Here is a 21,517-nt window from a genome sequence, read left to right on the forward strand (position 1 = left end):
TTCAGGACACTGGGTCTTTATTCCAGCCCCACGGGCCGGGCTAAAGGTCAGCCGAGGCTGGGTGGGTGTGTCACAGAGGCGAGAGGGCCGGTAGCACCTTCCCACTGCACTGGCCAAAGCCCACGCGGTAGCCATCTCCCTGGCAGTGACCTAGAGCAGGGAACAGGGGACAGGACAGGGTCAGCCTCTGAGCTGGGGACTCCCAGGACCCAGCCTCCCTGCAAAGGCCAGGCAGCCCCGGGTGCACTGCAGCCCGAGCTCCGGGCCTTCCCCACAGTCAGGGTCTAGAGTTCACACTCCAGGTCTGCAGCTAACCTGAGCCAGGCGGCCTGAGCATTCAGGCCCCGGGCTGCACGGCCTCAGGGGCCCTCCAGGCCTCATCCAGGAAATGGGTCTCCTGGGGGCCCTGCTGCGTGTGCCTACCCGGCACAAAGCCACCACGTGAGCTGACCTATTCAGCTCCAGCTGAACAACAGTGCCACTAAGGAAGACAAGAGAAGCCTGCCTGCCTGCCTGTCTGTCTGTCTGTCTGTAAGGAAGGCAGGCCTGTGGGAGCAGCAGCTCTGGACAAGAGGTGGCGGACAGACGCCCGCCAGGTTCTGAGAGAGCAGCACGGAGGAGGAGAGCGGGGAAAGCTGCGACATGTGTGCCGGGTTTTGACGGGTGTGTAGGCGTTCAGTCCATGGGCACTGGGTGTAGTGAGGCTGCCCTGCAGATGGCAAAGGCCTCCCAGGAACCCGCTAAAGGGCTGGGGGTGCGCAGTGTGGATGCTTTACCAGGTCCAGGTTAAGCCCCACAGTCCCTCAGAGGTCAGCACATCCCGAGGGCCCATGGAGGCCAGAGCCTGTGAAGGCTGAGGCGCATGGAGGCCAAGGCATGTGGAAGGTGAGGAAGGTGGAGGCCACAGGGGCCAGGGTGGGTGGAGGCCGCATGACATGGCAACACCCTCAGCGGGACAAAGCCTGCATGACATGAGGCGCCACGAGACCCCTCAACCCACTGGAGGCCACCCCCAAAGCTGGGGCCCGGCGGGGAGACGCGTCTGAGGCCAGAGTCCCCACCAGAATGGGGATGGCGCGGCCCTGTGCGCGGTCAGGCCTCAGCGCTCAGGGGCCACGCTGGCTTGGGGTGCCTGGCAGCCCTGAGGTCGGCTCGGCTCCCTCAACTCAGCTCGTTCAGGGACCAGCTCCTCCCCCTGCACCGACCCCCAGCCCTCCTCCCAACGCCCACCCTAGCCAGGGCCTCCCCAGACACCCTGTGTGCATAGCCACCCTTGGACCAACTGGCTAGCGCGTGACTCAGTTTCCCCATTTTTCTGTCACTCACTTTTGGATGGCAACATATAAATAATCAATAATGAAGGAACAATCCATGGGGAGGGCTTTCTGGACACACCTGTAATCCTAGCCACACGCAGGCAGAGATCAGAACCAGCCCCCGCAGAAAAGTCCATGAAGGTCTGATCTCCAATGAACCCCCAGAAAAGGTGGACGTGGAGCTGGAGCTCAAGTGGGAGCATGCCAGCTTTGAGTGGGAGCCCCGGGACCTGAGTTCAAGCTCCACTATGGCACCAAAACCAAAACCCAAACCCATCATGGTGTGGCTCAACTGACACAAGGTTCAGTGTAGAGTGCTGAGTTTCAGAGTACTTTAGGGTACTGGGTAACCATGCTCAGTACCACAAACACAGAAAAGCCACCACAGCTGCCCCCACGGTCTTGCTGTGGGACCCCTCGGGCCCCAGCAGAAGTGGGTGTCTGGGACCTGGGCCCACCTGGCCCAGGGGCTTCCTGTCACAGGGACTCAGGGTGCAGTTCACAGACTGAACACCAGGTGGGGTGAGAGTGCCTTGCTGTGGGGCGGGGCCCAGGCCTGGCCGGAGGGCAGGTTGTTTTCTGCCACACAGCAAGAGTCCCAGAGGCACCACCAGAGCTAGGGGGACAAAATAGTTAGGAATGCTCCTGGTTCGAATCCTAGCTCTGTCCTTTTTAAAATTTTGGCTAGTACTGGGGTTTAATCTCAGGGACTGGGCGCTATCCCTTAGCTTTTTGTTTACTCAAGGATGGTGCTCTACCACTTGAACCACACCTCCACGTCTGCTTTTGGGTGGCTCATTGGAGTTAAGAGTCTCTGAGACTTTTCTTTCCCAGGCTGGGATCTCAGCCGCCTGAGTAGCTGGCATGATAGGCAAAAAGAGGAAAAATGGAGGTGTGGCTCAAGTGGTAGAACACCAACCTTGAGCAAAAAAAGCTAAAGGAGAGTGTGAGCCTCTGATTTCAAGTCCCAATACCGGTGTGCATGCACACGCATCCATGCACACACACATGCACGTGCACACACACACCCCTAGATGAATGTCATGACCGAGATGGAACCTGGGGTCCCGCTGGAAGCTCTCTGGCTCTATGGAGTGGGCTGCCACCCGCTGTGTGCCCTGTTAATAACATGCAGAGGAGAGAAGGGCCCCAAGGACGACAGAGACAGACAGACAGACACAGAGACAGAGACAGACAAAGACGGAAACAGAGACAGAGACAAAGACAGAGACAGAAAGATAGAGACAGAGACAAACACACACACATGCACACACACGCATGGGCACCCTCAGCGGCCTCACCTGTGATGATGACCTCGTCCCCATCCAGCAGGAATGTCCTGCTCTGCCCCGCGCCCAGTGTGATGGGCTTGGCGCCTCTCCACGACAGTTCCATCATGGAGCCGAAGCTCTCAGGATCCTTCCCAGGAGGAGAGAGAAGGGGTGGGCAGGTGCAGGGCCACCCACCAGAACTCGGGGCACCCTGGCCAACAGCTCACCCCATGGGGCCCAGAAGGGAGGGGCTGGGTGCACCAGATGCCCCTGAGGGCCTGGGAATCTGGGGGTCTGGGGACCTGGGAATCTGGGGGTCTGGGGACCTGGGAATCTGGAGGTCTGGGGACCTGGGAATCTGGAGGTCTGGGGACCTGGGAATCTGGGGGTCTGGGGACCTGGGAATCTGGGGGTCTGGGGACCTGGGAATCTGGGGGTCTGGGGACCTGGGAATCTGGAGGTCTGGGGACCTGGGAATCTGGGGGTCTGGAGACCTGGGAATCTGGGGGTCTGGGGACCTGGGAATCTGGGGGTCTGGGGACCTGGGAATCTGGGGGTCTGGGGACCTGGGAATCTGGGGGTCTGGGGACCTGGGAATCAGGGTCTGGGGACCTGGGAATCTGGGGGTCTGGGGACCTGGGAATCTGGGGGTCTGGGGACCTGGGAATCTGGAGGTCTGGGGACCTGGGAATCTGGGGGTCTGGGAACCTGGGAATCTGGGGGTCTGGGGACCTGGGAATCTGGGGGTCTGGGGACCTGGGAATCTGGGGGTCTGGGGACCTGGGAATCTGGAGGTCTGGGGACCTGGGAATCTGGGGGTCTGGAGACCTGGGAATCTGGGGGTCTGGGACCTGGGAATCTGGGGGTCTGGGGTTTGGGATCCTGGGGACAGCACAGGGTAGGGGGAGCAAGAAGAGAGAGAGGAGGAGAAGGAGGGGGGGTGTGGGAAAAGAGGAAGATGCAGGCCTGCGTTGGAGGTATGTGCAGCAGGGCGCAGCAGGGTGCAGCTGGGTGCGGCAGGCGTGCACAGATCCACTCACCGGCCCACTGACTGTTCCAGAAGCCAGGAGGTCCCCGGGCCGGAGATTACAGCCGTTGACGGAATGGTGCGTGAGCTGTTGTAGCATGGTCCAGTACATGTACTGGAAGCAACGGGGAGGGGGTGCAGGTATGAGCACCCACTTTTTGAGACAGCGAAGTGCAGTGAAGCTGGTGCAGGCCACCTCCCACACACCCCGGCTGCCTCCCGCTGCTTCCCAACACTAATGACACTGACGGCCGGGCGTGGTGGCTCACGCCTGCCATCCTGACTACTCAGGGGCCTGAGATCTGAGGATCAGGGTTCACAGCCAGCCTGACCAGACAAATCTGATAGACTGTGCTCTCCAACTAGTCAGCAAAAAGCTGTGGAAAGAAAGAGAAGGTGTGACTCAAGTGCTAGAGTGCCAGCCTTGAGTGAAAAAAGCTGAGGGAGTGTGCCAGGCCCTGAGTTCAAACTGCAGAACTGACACACAAAGAAGGGAGGGAGGGGGGGAGGGAGGGAGGGGGGAGGGAGGGAGGGAGGGTGGGGGGAGGGAGGAAATGAGGGAGGGAGGGAGGACGGACAAACGTCTTTCTTGTGCACCCACCACCATCTCCTGCATGAGCCCCGTGGCGCCCTGGCAGCCTGGTGCTCCCCTCCAGCCTCCCAGAGCCACCTCCCTGCAGGGCTCCGCACCAGCCCTGACCCCACGTGCGCACAGCCACCCCTGCCTGGCCAGCCCCCCAGCCCCTAAGCTGCACCCCTTACAGCCCTCACTTCTTGGGCTTCTGGAACACTCAGTGGGCCAGTGAGTGGATCTGTGCACGCCTGCCACACCCCACTGCATATACACTCCAACCCAGGCCCATATCTTCCTCTTCTCCCATGCCCCCTTCTTCCTTCTCCCCGCCCCATACTGTCCCCAGGATCCCAAACCCCAGGCCCCAGACCCCCAGATTCCCAGGTCCCCAGACCCCCAGAAAGCATGCTTTCACCACGTCGTATTCCACTGTTTCCTGTCTGGGGCCATCCTAGAGTTATGATGGACATGCTAATATTCATCTTTTGGTGCACAAATGTGCACCGGTGCCTGACTGTTTGCTGGCCTCTTGATGGCTTGTTTCCTCTTGCCTCCTTTCTAATATAGCACTGTAGCAAGAAGAAATATGAGGAGCCGGGCTCTGGCTCAAAGTTGATACAGTGGAATACTACATGGTGATGAAAAATATAAGCTGTCCCTATAATCTGTTCTGAACAATGGCTATGAAGATACATCTAGATACACATCTAGATACATAGATGGAGGGATGGATAGATAGATAGATGTGTATATATGGGCATGTGGGGATGTTGCTTACTGAAAATTCCTTGGGCTGCATACTCACAAAGGACATGTTTGTATCTAGGTGGTTTAAGCTTCAGTTGAAATTTTACTTAGGGGCCAGGCATAGTGCTGCAAACCTGTAATCCCAGCTATCCAGGAGACACAGGTAAGAGGATTGTGGCCATAGAACAGCTTGAGCAAGAGCACAAGACCTATCTGAGTGCTTCTTCCTAAGAAGAATCTGGGTTCAATGCCCAGGACTGAGGGAGAGAGAGAGAGAGAGAGAGAGAGAGAGAGAGAGAGAGAGAGAGAGAGACCTAAAAAAGGATTAAGTTGGCCAAACAAGGTGGCTCACACCTATTATCTCAGTTACTTGGGAGGTTAAGATCAAGAGGACGGCAGTTGGAAGCCAGTATCAAAGAAGTCATTAAGAGGTCCCTCCCCATCTCAACAAACAAGCCCGCGGCAGTCGTTTATGCCTGTAGTTTAAGCCACGCAAGAAACCTTAGGCAGGAAGAACATGGTCTCAGGCCAACCCCAGCAAAAATGTCTAAAAAAACCAGTCTCACATCCCAAAATATCACAGATCTCTCTCCCTTCCCGCCAGGGAGGAAAGTCTCCTTCTCCTGACTCCTAAGAAGCGGTGTGGGCTTCAAAGCTTGCCTTAAAATTGGACGTGCAGATGGTGGCGGCCTGCTGCATGCCTTCACCTGCCAACACAGAGAAGACGCCGTCACCAAGGCCTGCAGGCACAGGGGCTCAGGGCCGGCACCCTGCCACTTGAGCCACTACTCCACTTCCGGCTTTTTGCTGGTCCCTCGGGGACTTTCCTGCCCAACCTGGCTTTGAACCGTGATCCTCCAATCTCTGTCCCCTGAGAAGCTGGGATGGCAGGCATGAGCCACCGCGCCCGGCTAACATGCGGACCTGAGTGCGTGCTCTCACACACATGATCAGAGGATCACACGACCCACCCACGATCAGAGGATCACACGGTCCACCCACGATCAGAGGATCACACGGTCCACCCACGATCAGAGGATCACACGACCCACCCACGATCAGAGGATCACACGACCCACCCACGATCAGAGGATCACACGACCCACCCACGATCAGAGGATCACACGGTCCACCCGTGATCAGAGGATCACACGGTCCACCCACGATCAGAGGATCACACGGTCCACCCACGATCAGAGGATCACACGGCCCACCCACGATCAGAGGATCACACGACCCACCCACGATCAGAGGATCACACGATCCACCCACGATCAGAGGATCACACGGTCCACCCACGATCAGAGGATCACACGGTCCACCCACGATCAGAGGATCACACGGTCCACCCACGATCAGAGGATCACACGGTCCACCCACGATCAGAGGATCACACGACCCACCCATGATCAGAGGATCACATGACCCACCCACGATCAGAGGATCACACGGTCCACCCACGATCAGAGGATCACACGACCCACCCATGATCAGAGGATCACACGGTCCACCCACGATCAGAGGATCACACGGTCCACCCGAGCGGGAAAGGCCGCGATGCTCTTACCCGCAATGAACCAGCAAAGCCAGGAGCGGGGCTGTGGCTCAGGTGGTAGAGCTCCAGCCTTGAGCCAGGAAGCCCAAGCCAGAGCATCAAACACTGAGCTCAAACAAAACGCAAGACAGGCCCTGGACAGAACACCGGCCGCCGCGGGCCAGGAGGCAGGGCGCCGGAGACCGGGCGTGGGAACCGGGCAGGCCCGCCCCCGCCCCGCCCCGCGCCCGCCCCGCGCCCGCCCGCCCCACGCCCGCCCGCCCCACGCCCGCCCGCCCCGTGCCCAGCCCGCCCCGCGCCCGCCCGCCCCGCGCCCGCCCGCCCCGTGCCCGCCCCGCGCCCGCCCCGCGCCCGCCCTCCCTGTGCCCAGCCCGCCCCGCGCCCGCCCCGCGCCCGCCCGCCCCGTGCCCAGCCCGCCCCGCGCCCGCCCGCCCCGCGCCCGCGCCCGCCCCGCGCCCGCGCCCAGCCCGCCCCGCGCCCGCCCGCCCCCGCGCCCAGCCCGCCCCGCGCCCGCCCGCCCCGTGCCCAGCCCGCCCCGCGCCCGCCCGCCCCGCGCCCGCCCCCCGCCCCCCCCCCCCGGCCCTGCGCCCGCCCGCCCCGCGCCCACCCCCCCACCCCCCCCCCCCCGGCCCTGCGCCTGCCCGCAGCCGCGCGTGCGCACCACATACCTTTCAGGGCGACCGAGAGCCGGATGTCGAAGGAATACGGCCGGTCATGGCAGAGGTAGGGCAGGGGCTGGGGGGCCTGGGGAAGGAGCAGCCCCGTCACTGCAGGCCGCCCACCCGGCGGGAACGCGGGGCCTCCAGCGCGCGTGCGCGCTGCCCCGCCCGGGCTGCTCAGAACCGCGATCCTCCCCGTTTCAGCCCCGGAGCCGCTGAGACGATCATCTACCATCGCGAGCCCGCGCGGCCTCACGCAGGGGCGCAGGGCCTGACGCGGCCCAGGCCTGGGGTCGCAGCAGCTCCCCCTCCATCCCGCGGAGGGCAGAGGGAGTATTTACGGGCGCCATTTGTGGTCATTAAGTGATAGCTTGGGATCCCCGGGCCCTCCTAGATATGCACCTCCATAGAGCTCCGGCCAGCGCCCCCAGGGTCTCGATTTGGGGTATGTGCTGGGCGGGCCCTGGGCCTGGAGATGGCAGGGTTCCAGTATGGGGGCTCACACTTGTAATCTCAGCAACTCAGGAGGCTAAGATCTGAGGAGCAAGGTTCAAAGCCAGCCCGGGCAGAAAAGGCCGTGACACTCTTTTTTTTGGGGGGGACGGAGGGGGGGGGGGGGTCCAGTCGTGGGGCCTGAACTCTGGGCCTGGGCGCTGTCCCTCAGCTCTTCAGCTCAAGGCTAGCGCTCTACCACTTGAGCCACAGCACCTCTTCTGGCTTTTTTCTTTTTGCTTATGTGGTGCTGAGGAATCGAACCCAGGGCCTCAGGCATGCAAGGCAAGCGCTCTACCACTGAGCCACCTTCCCAGCCCCAAGGCCGTGAGACTCTTATCTCCAATGAACCACCAGAAAACCGAAAGTGGTGCTGTGGCTCAAGTGGTAGAGCGCCAGCCTTGAGCTGAGGGACAGTGCCCAGGCCCAGAGTTCAAGCCCCAGGACCAGCACAGACCAAAACCAAGGCATGTGTGCTTACCTGCTCAGGGTTGGGCAGGACGAAGGGCATGAGGGCCTCCATGGGGACCACCCATGGGGAGATGGTGGTCCCAAAGCTCTTCCCGAGGAATGGGCCCAGTGGGACATACTCCCACTGCTGGATGTCCCGAGCTAGAAGGAGAAGGGGGGGGAGGGGTGCTTGCCCAGCCCACCCTGCTTGTCCCAACCTTCCCTCTGCCCTCACCAGAACCTGGCACACTAGCCCTGTCCAGGCTGCCCCAGAACCAGGGGAGAAATCACCCAGTACCAAAGAGGAGAGGCCCTTGACGCCATGGTGCCAGGTCATAATAGAAAGATGGACAAGCTGGTGGCACACCCCTGTCATCCCAGCTACTCAGGAGGCTGAGATCTGAGGATCGTGGTTCAAAGCCAGCCTGGGCAGGAAAGTCATGAGACTCTTATCTTAATTAGAGAATTCACTATCAAAAAGCTAGAAGTGGAACTGTGGCCCAAGTGGTAACGCTCTAGCCTTGAGCACACAAAGCTCAGGGACAGTGCCCAAGCCTCCAGTTCAAGACCCAGAACCAGCACACAAAAAAAGGACAGACAAAGGATGGTCACAATGATTCAGATGAAGAGGAGAGACACCCCGAAGCCCACCAGATCCCTAGGACTGATAGCACACGTGGTGTGTTCACCTCAGGGCCCGGCACTTAATATGTGCTCAGTGAACACCAGTGAATGGAGTCAGCAGACCCAGACAGTCTGGTGAAGTGGCCCGGTCCTCAGAAACAGAAACCAGTCTGCCACCCACATTCCTGGACTGCTGTACCCCCTGCCACCATTACCACTCCAGTCGTTCATGAGAACCATCCCGAAGATGTGCTCATGGGCCTTGGAGATGGGGATCGGCTCCCCAAACCGGTTCCCAGGACCTACAAAGAAGGCCTAACCAGAGCGGGGAGGGGAGGAATGAGGGTTAGTGTCTGGGACTGACCTGCACAGCCCCAGGACCTTTGTCACCTGGAAACCGAAGGTCACAGAAATTTCCCAGCCTTGCCAGGGGCCAGGACTGCCATTGAGCCTGGACTGAACCAATGGCAACTCCGAGTCATGAACTGTAGCCACGCAGCCACACGGCCACCCCAGGAAAGCGAGGCCCAGCTGCCTGGGTGGCCTGCTGTTCTTCCCTTCCGCTCACAGCCAGGCATGGTGACCCATGCCTGGAATCCTAACTATTCAGAAGCCTGAGATCTGAGGATCATGGTTCAAAGCCAGCCCAGGTAGAAAAGTCCATGAGATTTTTATTTCCAATTAACTACCAAAAAAGTCAGAAGTGGAGCTGTGGCTCAAGTGGTAGAGCACTAGCCTTAAACAAAAATGTTCAGGGACAGTATGCAGGCCCTGAGTTCAAACCCCTGGATTGGCACCAAAAACGAAGAAGAAGAGGAGGAGGAGGAGGAGGAGGAGGAAGAAGAGGAAGAAAAAAAAATAAGAACATAAATGAGTAACTATTGAACTGTTACTCTATGGAGAAAGAAATACAGGGTTAGATTTCCATAAGTCTCTGGTCACACCCCTTCCCTTCCCTTCCCTCTCCTCCCCTCCCCTCCTCTTCCCTCCCCTGCCCTCTCCTCCCCTTCCCTCCCCTCCCCTCCTCTCCCCTCCCCTGCCCTCTCCTCCCCTTCCCTCCCCTCCCCTCCTCTTCCCTCCCCTGCCCTCTCCTCCCCTCCCCTCCCCTCCCCTCCTCTCCCCTCCCCTCCCGTTCCCTTCTTCATGCTCCTGTATATCCAGAACTAATGCAACTCCCCACACAGCTCACCATTTCCAACTCGATATCCAGGAGTTTAGAGGCGCCGTATACAGGAGGCTTGGCTGAAATGACACGAACACAAGGGGGTGCCGTGAGTGCCAGGCTGCACGGCTACCAGCAGCCGAGCTGGGCAGGGCCAGGTATTGGAAATCACTTACAATTGTCAGGTCTCATCTGCCCCGTGGGCCTTCGGATTGGGGTGCCGGACACCACCACGGAGGAGGCCCGGCCATGGTAGCCAACAGGCAAGTGCAGCCTGGTTCAGACACAAGCAAGGGAAAGGGGCATGGACACTGTTAAAATACTGCAAAGTAAACCGGAATGACACAGGCCCACACCTGTGAACCTGACTACTAGAGAGGCAGGGATTGAGAGGACTGCCATTGGAGGCCAGCCTGAGCAAAATGCCCATGAAACCTTATCTTAGGCGTAAGAGAAAAAGGAAAGGAAGAAAGAAGCCTGGCATAGTAGTACAGGGTAGAAGTATCTGAGGTCCAGGCCAGCCTGGACAAAAAAGCTCCTGAGAGGCTGTGTCAAACCAACAGCCATGCATGCCGGGATGTGACCACCACACGTCCTGTGGTGGGAGATTTGAGCCACCACAGGACGTGGCTCCTCTCTGTCATCCCAGCTACCCAGGAAGCTGAAAGCTGAGGACCGTGGTTCAAAGCCAGCCCAGTTAGGAAAGCACGTGAGACTCTGATCTCCAATGAACCACCAGGAAACCGGAAGTGGCGCATGACTCAAAGTGGTAGAGCATTAGCCTTGAGTGAAAGAGCTCAGGAACAGCGCCTGAGCCCTGACTTAAAGCCCCACAATCAATTAAAAACAAAAACAAATTCAGTGCACCTATGGATCATGCCTAGAACCCCAACTATACAAAAAGCTGAGATCTGAAGATTTCAGGTTCAAAAGCACCCCCAACAGAAAAGTCTGAGATGCTTGTCATTGATTAACCAGTACAGGGTTTGACCAAGCAAAAGTGCAAGGCTTTGCGTTCAAGACCTTGTTCTGACATCTGTGTGCGCACACACACACATTCACATATATTCATATAAATATTCACACATATCCACATATATATGTATATTCCTAATGCCTATAGAAAAAAAGTTATACAATGGAACATAGCCTGAAGAAAGGAAAAATTCTGATGCAGGCTACAGTATAAATAAGTCTGGACGACACTGTATTAAGTGAAATAATCAAATCACACACAAAAATAGGAAGCCAATATGGTGACACACACTTGTAATCCCAGCATTTGTAAGGCAAGAACAAGAGGATCGGAGGGCCCAGGCTGGCTTGGACTGGAGAGACCTACTGAGACCTTAATGAAAGCTGGGCTAGGTGCTCACGCCTATAATCCCAGCTATTCAGGAAGCGGGAGTCTGGGGATCGTGGTTCAGACAGCCAACTTGTGAGACTCTGATCTCCAATGAACCACCAAGAAAGGTAGAAGGAGAGCTGTGGTTCAAGAGGTAGAGTACCAGCCTCGATTGGAAAAGCCAAGGGAGAGTGCAAGGCCGTGAGTTCAAGCCCCACTATTGGCACCACAAAAAAAAAAACCAAACCTGCTGAACTTGACAGACAGACCAAGCGCCCACCCTGAGCCGCCACCGGACGCACCAGTTGGGCATGAGGGCGTTGTCCTTTCCCCGGAAGATGATACCGATGTTGGTGGCGTGTTGCCGGAAGGAATAGAAATCCGTGTAGTCTCCTAAAAAAGGACCAAGCCCAGCCCATCAGGGATGCCCACAGTGGAGAGGCCCGGATGAGGCCGGGAGCACACACTCCAGCGCCTCATTCAAGACCCATTTCTGGCCAGGCATGGTAGCTCATGCCTGTAGTCCCAGTCATTCTTAGAACCTTTGCCCTGAGAAACAAATTAAAAAGTAGGAAAACAGTAGAATCTGAATATGGAGTAGCTGATAGCCTTCCACGTCTGTTTTTGGCCAGTACTGAGGCTGGACCTCATGTCCCTTAGTGTGTCTAATTCAAAGCTGAAGCTCTACCACTTGAGCCACAGCTCCACTTACAGCTTTTTTTTTTTTGGTGGTCCACTGGAGATAAGAATCTCATGGGCTTTTCTGCCCTGGCTGGCTTCAAACCTTGATCCTCACATCTCAATCTGCTATGTAGCTAGGATTACAGGTAAGTCTAACACCAACACCAACACTTGGTGGTGGTGTCTTTTTTGTTTTGTTTTTTGGTACTGGTATGGAGACTTGAACTTGGGGCCCTGGTGCTGTCCCTGAGCTTTTTCACTCAAAGCTGGCACTCTACCACTTGAGTCCTGGCTCTACTGAGTTTTGCTGGTTCACTGGAGTTAAGAGTCTCATGGGCCTTCTTGCCCAGGCTGGCTTTGAACTGCAATCCTCACACCGCAGCTTCTAGAGTGGCTGGGATGATCAGCGTGCCCACCAGTGCTTGGCCCACTCCCCTTAGGGAGTTTCTGAGCTTCCCAAGTCTAACACTTAAGTTTTCTTTTGTTTGTGATTTTTTGGGGGGGGGGGAGTGGGGGAGGATTTGAACTGGGATCTGTGTTTATCCAATGAAGTGCTCTCTGCTTCTACTTCTGGGCCTGGATGCTATCCCTCAGCTCTTCAGTTCAAGGCAAGTGCTCTACCACTTGAGCCACAGCACCACTTTCGGTTTTCTGAGTGGTTTATTGGAGATAAGAGTCTCACAGACTTTCCTGCTCGGGCTGGCTTTGAACTGTGATCCTCAGATCTCAGCCTCCTCAGTAGCTAGGATTACAAGTGTGAGCCACTGGCTTCTATTTCTTGTACCACACACACTGCTTGTGACCCCACACAGGGACACACACACACACACACACACACACACCACCTCAGGAGCCACACATTTGCTTAGGCTGTGTCTGCAATCTGGACCACTTCTTTCCCCCTCACCAGTGGGTTTCAATTCCAGCACCGCCTTACTTTCTCTCACTGACTTCTTCCTTCCTTGCTATCCCCTTATCTGCCTCCTCCCGGGTGAGCTTTCCTTCCCGTGGGCCTTCCAGTTTTGGTAAGATCACAACCACTTCATTCCACTAGACTCCCTCTCAGGACCACAACAAGGCCTTGCTTGAACAGGAACACACTTGGCGTCTAATAATTGGTGAACTGAACGGGGAGGTTGTGGGCTACAGATGCCCTCACCCACTGAGGGGATGAATAACTAAAATCTGAGGGGATGAATGACTAAAATCTGCAGGGAAACCCACTTGGGATCACTGGCTTGTTGGGTGTCCCAAATCTCACATAAAAAAAAAAAAGAAGGAAGAAATCCAGGAGGTGGCACTGTGGCTCCAAGTGGTAGAGCACTAGCCTTGAGCAGGAAAGCTTAGGGTCAGTGCCCAGGCCCTGAGTTCAAGTCCCATGGCCAAAAATAACTACAAAAAAAAGGAAATACAAAACAACCCGGTACTGGTGGCTCACGCTTGTAAGCCCAGTTACTCAGGAGGCTGAGGTCTGAGAACCACAGTTCAAAGCCAGCGTGGACAGAAATATCTGCAAGACTCTTATCTCCAGTGAACCAGCAAAAACTTCAGAAGTGGAGCTGTGGCTGGAGTGGCAGAGCACCAGCCTTGAGTGAAAGCTCAGGGACAGGACCCAGACCCTGAGTTCAAGTCTCAGGACCAGAACCAAAAGGGAAAAAAAGCCATGTGCTGGTGACTCTCACCTGAATCCCAGCTACTCATCAGACTGAGATGTAAGGATTATGGTGTGAGGCCAGTCTAGGCAGGAAAGCCCACGCGACTGTTATCTCCAAGCACCAAAAAACTAGACATGGAATTGTGGCTCAAGTGGCAAAACACCAACTTTGAGTGAAAAAGCCAAGTGAGCACACAGTCTCTGGGTTCAAACCCCAGTAATGGGCAAACAAAATGGTGGCTCTGATGACCACTTGGAGCACTTGCCCCACAGCCTTCTGGGAAGAGGGAGGGCACTGACGTACATGGGTCACATGACTGACCAGGACCCCGAGGGACCCGGAGCTCCCAGCCAGACCCAACGGCCACAAGTGGGCTGAGACCCCACTCACAGCCGAAGCCCCGCCTGCTTTCCTCTGGCCTGGCCACGGGGAAATAAGCACTCGCCAGATTCTGTCCACATTGACTTAGCAACAACATCAGCACTCACCGATGGTGGCTGGAAGGTGCATGGTGGCAGAGGTCTGGGAGACGAAGGCCCTGAAATGCAGAACCAGGGGCTTCAAGGTCAAGGTCAAGGTCAGGAGCATGGTACACAGAAGCCCCACTCCGGCTAAGACCTGCAGACTCAGCCCAGAATTGCGCTCGTCCTCTGTGATGGTCTGGAAAATCACACCCACGATGCCACACACAGCTGACTGTCCCTTCTCTCTCAAACCTCCTACTCTGAAAAACAGGGCTGGGGGACGGGATCCTCTATGCCAGAAAACAGAGCAGGGGCCAGGCATGGTGGCGCACGCCTGTCATCCCAGCTACTCAGGAGGCTGAGATCGAGGATCGCAGTTCAAAGCCAGCCTGGGCAGGAAAGTCTGTGAGACTCTTTATCTCCAATGAACCAGCAGAAAACCGGAAGTGGAGCTGTGGCTCAAGTAGTAGAGTGCCAGACATGAGTGAAAAAGCTCAGGGACAGGGCTGGGAAGGTGGCTCAGTGGTAGAGCGTTTGCCTTGCATGCATGAGGCCCTGGGTTCGATTCCTCAGCACCACATAAGCAGAAGAAGCCAGAAGTGACTCTGTGGCTCACATGGTAGAGTGCTAGCCTTGAACTGAAGAGCTGAGGGACAGCACCCAGGCTGAGAGTTCAGGCCCCATGAGCAACCAAAACAAAACAAAACAAAAAAAAGCTCAGGGACAGCACCTAGGACCTGAGTTCAAGTCCTGAGAGAAAAAAAGAAGGGAAGGAGCAGAGGAAGGGAGCAGAGAAGGTGTGGCGGGACTGGATGGGGCCAGAGCAGGGGCTAGCTTGGCTGATCGGTAATCCCAGGGCTGCCCACATGTCCCAGAGAGGGACCGGATGGTGTTGGGCTGGGTTCACCAGGCCCAGCCACAGGCCAGGTCTTCATGGTCTGCCACCCAGCCCATGGCCCTCACCGCTTCCGGAGCTCAGTGTCATCTCTGAGCCTGGCTTGGCTGGCAGACAGCAAGTCCTGCAGGTATGCCCTCGCCTCCTTCCAGGCAGCCGGGCCCAAGCCCATGAAGCTGTTGAGAGTTGACTAGGACGAGAAGAGGTCACAGTGTGGGAAAGATCTAGAGAAGCACACAACTACCACCACCGCCTTCCCAGTGAGGGCCAGCCACTCCATAAGAAGGTTCTACTCCTCAATGCTCTTGGAAGCTGGGTGCAGTGGCTCACACCTGTAATCCCAGCTACTCAGGAGGCTGAGGTTTGAGGACTGCAGTTCAAAGCCAAGAAAGTTTGGGAAGCTCTTATGTCCAATTAACCACCAAAAAGCCAACAGTAGAGCTGTGGATCAAGTGGTAGAGCACTAGCCTTGAACAAAAGAAGCTCAGACATAGCAACCAGGCCCTGAGTTCAAGTCTCAGGACCGGCAAAAAAAAAAAAAAAAAGGCATCTGGTGCTGAGAAGATGTCGCCTGCCAGTGGGTCTGTCTCAGAAGGGCTCCCACCTGCGCTGGCACAGCCGGTCATGCGGGACAGCGTCTCCCTCACGCACAGAGGCGCTGAGCAAGAGCAGATGGCATTTCTGGGAGGGGGCACTGCGGGGGGGGGGGGCATGGCGCCCGTCCTACCTCTTGGAAGACGTGCTGGTGCTGGCAGAGGACAGGTCCAGTGAAGAGGTGTGCAATGGCACTGAGGTCCAAGATCTGATCCCCGATAGCCACTCCAATCCGGGGTTTCAGCTAGGAGGAAGACATGATGGTCAGCCAAGAACTGGTGGCTTACCTCTGCAATCCTAGATACTCAAGAGGTGGAGATCTGAGGATCAAAGTTCAAAGTCAGCCCAGAAGGGAAGTTTGTGAGACTCTCATTTCTAATTAACCAGCAAAAGGCTGCATGTATGTGGTTGGGCGCCAATGGCTCACACCTAAGGAAGCTGAGATTTGAGGATCTTGGTTCGGAACCAGCCCAGGCAGGAAAGTTTGAGAGACTCTTATCTCCAATTAACTACTCAGAAAAAGCTGGAAGTGGGGCTGGGAAGGTGGCTCAGTGGCAGAGCGCTTGCCTTGCATGCCTGAGGCCCTGGGTTCGATTCCTCAGCACCACATAAGCAAAAAGAAAAAAGCCGGAAGTGGCGCTGTGGCTCAAGTGGTAGAGCGCTAGCCTTGAGCTGAAGAGCTGAGGAACAGCACCCAGGCCCAGAGTTCAGGCCCCACAACCGGATCCAAAAACAAAAAAAAGAAAAAGCTGGAAGTGGACTGTGGCTCAAGTGGTAGAATGCTAGCCTTGAACAAAAGAGCATAGGGACAGCACCTAGACCTTGAGTTCAAGCCCCAGGACCGACACATAAACACACACACACACACACAGCTGCAAGTGGAGAAGTACAAGTGTTAAAGAGCCAGCCTCGAGAGAAAAGCTATGGGAGAGCGCCCAGGCCCTGAGTTCAAGCCCCAGTACTGGGCACATATTCACATACACACACACAAAAAAGACATGTGCTTAGCTCAGGGAAAAGCCACGGTGAGCCTGGCTCATGTGGTAGAAAGCTGATCTAACGCCCCACAGGCACTCTGCTACATGGGCTTCCTGGAGAGGGGTGCACTAGGTAGCATGGAGTATGGCTCCTGTCTCTACATCCATGAGAGAAGATAAAGAGATTCTGTGTTTCCTCAAAGGGAAATAAATAGCCCTGGGCTGTGGAAAGAGCAGGCAGCCCGGTCCAAGCCTTGTGTCCAAGTAAATTGTCTCAACCAGCCAACACTGGTGACTTACACCTGTAATCCCAGCTACTCAGAAGGCTGAAAACTGAGAACTGCAGTTCAAAGCCAGCCTCGGGGGCTAGGAAGGTAGCTCAGTGGTAGAGCGCTTGCCTTGCATGCATGAGGCCCTGGGTTCAATTCCTCAGCACCACATAAGCAGAAAAAGCCAGAAGTGGTGCTGTGGCTCAAGTGGTAGAGTGCTCGCCTTGAGCTGAAGGGCTGAGGGACAGCGCCCAGGCCCAGAGTTTAAACCCCATGACCAACCAAAAAAAAAACCCAGCCAGGTCAGGAAAGTCCCTGAGACTCTTATCTCCAACTCAGCAGCAAAAAAGTCAGAAGTTGTGGCTCATGTGTCACAGCACCAGCCTTGAAAACCAAGAGGCCCTGAGTTCTAATCCCCAAGTTCCAACTTCTGTGCTATTGCACAGACGCCTGCACTAACCCCGTTCCCCTCGGGCAGCCTAAGCCTTCTCTGGGACCAGGCATTTGGGCTACAGGTCATGGAGACCTCCATACACAGTGCTCAGGGCTGGAAGCTGAGGCTCCAGTGGGAAAGCTCAGGTTGTAGGAGCGGCTGCACCCCAGAACTTGAGGAGGAAAATTCCTTTTTAGGTTGGTGCTGGTATTGGAATTTGAACTCAGGGCCTTGTACTCTGGCTTGGCTTTTTTACTTGAGGCTGGTGTTCTACCATATGAGACACACCTCATGTCTGGCTTTTTGCTAGCTCATTGGAAATAAGAGTTTCCCAAGACCTTTCTGTCCTTGCTGTCTTTAAACCAAGACCCTCAGCTCTCAGTCTCCTGAGTAGCTAGAATGACAGGAGCTTCCGGCACCCAGCTTAGTCCCAGCCCTTGGGCCCTAGCGACCTGGAAAAGCAATTGTGCCAGTGCACTGCTCTAGGTGGAACATGGCAGGGGAGGGGGGCGGAAGGGTGATTCTCTCCCATGCTGTTTGGGACAGGAACTCCAAGCAGTGCTGTCACACCCCAACCTCCCATCCCTACGAGGCCCCAGCCCTCTTGGCCTCAGTTTCCCCCTGGATCTTCAGACAGCAACTGGAGAAAGGCACTCCCTTTGTCTACCGGGACACACTGCCTCTGTTCCCCAGCATCTGGTCGCATGGGACACGGAACTGTCCTGCCACAGGTGAGTGTGCAGAGCTCTGGAAGCTGACACACATGTGTGGGCACAAGCACACACGTCCACCCAGAGCTCATGACTTACCAGGCTGAGATCTGAGAACTGAGGTTCAAAGTCAGCCTGGGCAGGAAAGGCCATGAGACTCCTATCTCCAAAAGCCAGAAGTAGAGCTGTGGTTTAAGTGGAAGAGCACTAGCGGTCAGCAAAAGAGCTCAGGGACAGTGCCCAGCCCTGAGTGCAAGCCCTAGAACCAGCATTCAAAACATAAATAACAAAAATAAAACAAAAATAGAACAGATTAATCCTAGCTACTCAGCATGGAGAGGAAAGTCCATGAGACTCTGATCTCCAATTCAACACCAAAAAGCCAGAAGTAAAGCTGTGGCTACACTGCAGTTTCTACCAGGGTGAAGCGTTTGTGAGCGATCCATGCGTGGAGGGACCCGCCATGGGGGACAGTGGGTCAGCCATTCATTCCCCAGCTGCCACCACCACAATGCCTGGGAGATTCAGTGGAGATCAGCATAGTTTGAATGCTCTGAACTTTCTGGATGGAAAGCCAAAAAGGCTAACTCTCCATCTGGGCACTCTTTCTCAGAGCCCGGGGGGGAGGAGGGGCTTGCCCACCAGAAGTCCCTAGCAGCTACCTGGAACATTCTAGCAATAAAGGAGCAGGGCAGTGTCTGGGAACCTCTGGCCACACACACAAGAGGGACCTGAATTCCAGATTTTCCTGGCGCTCACAAATGCCTGTCCAGTCCTCTCGACCCTCAGGTCAGGTGAGGGCCTACCTGTCCTATCTGCTGAGGGCCAAGGGTCAGAGGTCGCAGGGTCAGAGGGTGGTTCTGCCTGTGGAGCATGGTTGGCTGGCACAGTTAAGGTTTAACAGGCAGTGTTTGTGGAGGGGGCTGCTGTGGCTGTGACCCACACCTGGGTCAAGGCCTCTGGTTGTGCAATCAAAGCATTGACCGTGGGCAAGACCACGCAAGGCCAGGCCATCTGGGTACCAGGGAAAGGCCAGGGGGAAAGGGCTCCCTTTCCAGAAAGGGCCATCTGCCTGCCCCCCCCCCCCCCCACTCCAGGAAGCAGTTCTTTTAACATCTACTCCACCACGGAGAATACCCCAGCCCTAGCAGACATCTCCCCCATAGTTCTGGGTGCCATGATTTAGAATTGGAGTTTATCTATAGGTGGGAGAGGAACACACATGCGCACATGCATGCACATACACACCTGCATGCTCGCTCTCTCTCTCTCTCTCTCTCTCTCTCTCTCTCTCTCGGAATCTGCTTGTCCCCCATTCCTCTCCCCTTGGCCCTGATTTCCTGCTCTTTCTGATCAGACGCTGCCCGTCCTGTCCAGGCCTCTTTCTGGACTGGAGGAACCTTAGGTGCCGGGCAGGGCCGGGGTCAGCGAGGACACGGAGGCTCCTCAGCCCGCACCGCCGGGCAACCACAGAACCAGAGCAACGCCGGTGCGTTGCTCCCGCCTGCCGGCCCAGCCACGCCGGAGGCCGAGGTCCGAGGCCCGCGGTTTGAGGCCAGCCCGGGCAGGAAAGCCCGCGAGGCTCTCATCTCCACTGAACCAGTAAAAAGCTGGAAGTAGTGCTGTGACTCAGGTGGTAGATCGCCAGCCTTGAGCAAGAGAGCTCGGGGGCAGCGCCAGGTTCTGAGTTCAAGCCCCAGGATCAAATAAATAAACAACGTGGGGATTAAATGGAACTTTCCAGGTTCTGGAGTTAGGGATTGCACGCGCTGGCCGGGCCGGGGAGGGGTCCTGGGAACGGGCGGCCGGCGGTCTCGCACCCTCCGGCAGCACCGCGGCCCGCCCCGGCCCCCCACGGTCCCCGCCCGCTCACCCGGCCCGCGGTGGAGAAGACGCCATAGGGCAAGTTCTGGATCGGGAAGTCCGAGTCCGCGGGCACCGGCACGAAGGACATGGCAGCAGGCACCCGCAGCGCGGCCGAGGGCGACGGCGACTGGACGGGGCCCCAGGGTCCGGCCGCGCCCGGGTTCGCGCCCGTCCCCCTTCTTCCCAACCCTCCGTTCGCGCCACTCCGCCCAGCGCTCCAGCGGCGTCCTGGGCAGCCGCCCGCAGACCCGGCAGCGGCAGGCTCCGCCCCGCGGAGACCCCCGGAGCGCCCCGCCCAGGCCACGCCCCCACCCCATAATCATACCTAGACCCCGCCCCTTCGCGTGTCCACCTCCGCCCACACCGCAGCCCGCCCCTGTTTCTCATTTCCATAATCTCGCTTTTATCACACCACTCCCATTCCACAGCCCAAGAAACCACTTTCTGGCCACGCCCATATGAGGAGCCCCGCCCCGCTCGCAGGGGGCTATGTGCGAGCTCCGCTGCCGTGGGGAAACCACAGCGCCGCCTCCAGCTGCGCTGGCGCCGGCCAGGGCGGGGGCGGGGCCGGGGGCGGGGCCGGGGGCGGGGCCGGGGCCTGGGGCGGGGCCTGGGGCGGGGCGGGGGCGGGGACCCTTGCAAGCGTCTTGAGTGAACAACTCCGTTTGCCACACAGTCCCAGTATGTGGAGAAGGGCTATCAGGCCTGCTTATTCCCCAGTCCAACAGTCGTGTCTGTCTCAGCTCTCTGCTCTCAAAGATTGGTTAACTGTTAATTGCAGGGCGTTTGGAAGTGTGTGTGTGTGTGTGTGTGTGTGTGTGGCGTGCGTGCACGTTGAAGAGAGATGAAAAAGAAAGTAAAGAGAGCTTAAAAGGTCAGCTGCCAGGCTGGGAAGGTGGCTCAGTGGTAGAGCGCTCGCCTCGCATGCGTGAGGCCCTGGGTTCGATTCCTCAGCACCACATACACAAGTGGCGCTGAGGCTCAAGTGGTAGAGCACTCTCCTTGAGCTGAAGAGCTGAGGGACAGCGCCCAGGCCCAGAGTTCAAGCTCTACGGGGGGGGGGGGGGGGGGGGGGGAGGGAGGGAGGGAGGGGTGGTCAGCTGCGGGTGGCTCACACCTGTCATCCCAGCTGAGACAGGAGGTGCTGGCAGGTCCAGGCAGACAGACTTGGAGACCCTGATTTCCAGTTAACCACCAAGAAGCCAGAAAAGGAGCTGCAGCTCAAATGGAAGAACTCCAGCCTTGAGCAAAGAAGCCAACTGTCACAAAACAAAGAGAAAGGAGAGGAGGAGAAAAGGCAAAGGGCAAAAGAAGAAAAAAAAAGTTCTGTAAAAAAGAAAAAAAATTAACCCTCGTTTACAATGATTGGTGCTTACAGCTAACTGGACTTGAATCCACTGACTAGAATTAGACAAGTGCTTAATTTGGGGCAAGTGAAATTATGTTTCCTCATCTCAGAAATAAAGACAATCAAATAACTCCAACTAGAATTCCAACCTTGGCCAAACAATGCCGCCTCACAGGAAGTGACCAGTTCCTTTTTTTTAAACCAGGGATATCCAGCCAAAGCCAGCCATTGCTTTACTTCTAGGTTTTGCTTTTTGTGTGTGTGCTGGTCCTGGGGCTTGAACTCAGGATTTGGGTGCTATCCCTGAGCTTTACTCAAAGCTATAGGGATCTACCACTTGAGCTACAGCCCGCTTTAAGCTTTCTAGTGTTCTCCTGTTGGGTTTTTGTGGGGTTTTTTTCGT

At 56.7% G+C, this 21,517-nt stretch overlaps 1 protein-coding gene across 3 annotated transcripts; it reads right to left on the bottom strand.

Moving 5' to 3' along the window:
- On the bottom strand, nucleotides 1-19,989 carry Fah (fumarylacetoacetate hydrolase). Of its 3 annotated transcripts, none has more exons than XM_042697767.1 (14): nucleotides 19,777-19,986; nucleotides 15,645-15,755; nucleotides 14,986-15,107; nucleotides 14,047-14,096; nucleotides 11,525-11,615; nucleotides 10,054-10,151; nucleotides 9,905-9,957; nucleotides 8,931-9,030; nucleotides 8,123-8,253; nucleotides 7,159-7,234; nucleotides 5,596-5,642; nucleotides 3,628-3,729; nucleotides 2,618-2,735; nucleotides 1-150 (listed from the first exon to the last, which is right to left on the bottom strand). In XM_042697767.1, the coding sequence occupies exons 1-14, from the start codon at nucleotides 19,852-19,854 to the stop codon at nucleotides 71-73; spliced, it is 1,257 nt and encodes a 418-aa protein (XP_042553701.1). In that variant the 5' UTR covers nucleotides 19,855-19,986; the 3' UTR covers nucleotides 1-70. The 3 variants fall into 3 exon arrangements, with proteins under 3 accessions (XP_042553701.1, XP_042553700.1, XP_042553702.1); XM_042697766.1 differs by having other exon boundaries at nucleotides 19,774-19,986; XM_042697768.1 differs by lacking the exon at nucleotides 1-150 and having other exon boundaries at nucleotides 2,627-2,815; nucleotides 19,774-19,989.
- Nucleotides 19,990-21,517: the final 1,528 nt, after the last annotated feature.

Source organism: Dipodomys spectabilis, unplaced genomic scaffold (assembly GCF_019054845.1).
Source record: "Dipodomys spectabilis isolate Male_0828 unplaced genomic scaffold, ASM1905484v1 ptg000228l, whole genome shotgun sequence".
Lineage (NCBI taxonomy): Eukaryota > Metazoa > Chordata > Mammalia > Rodentia > Heteromyidae > Dipodomys > Dipodomys spectabilis.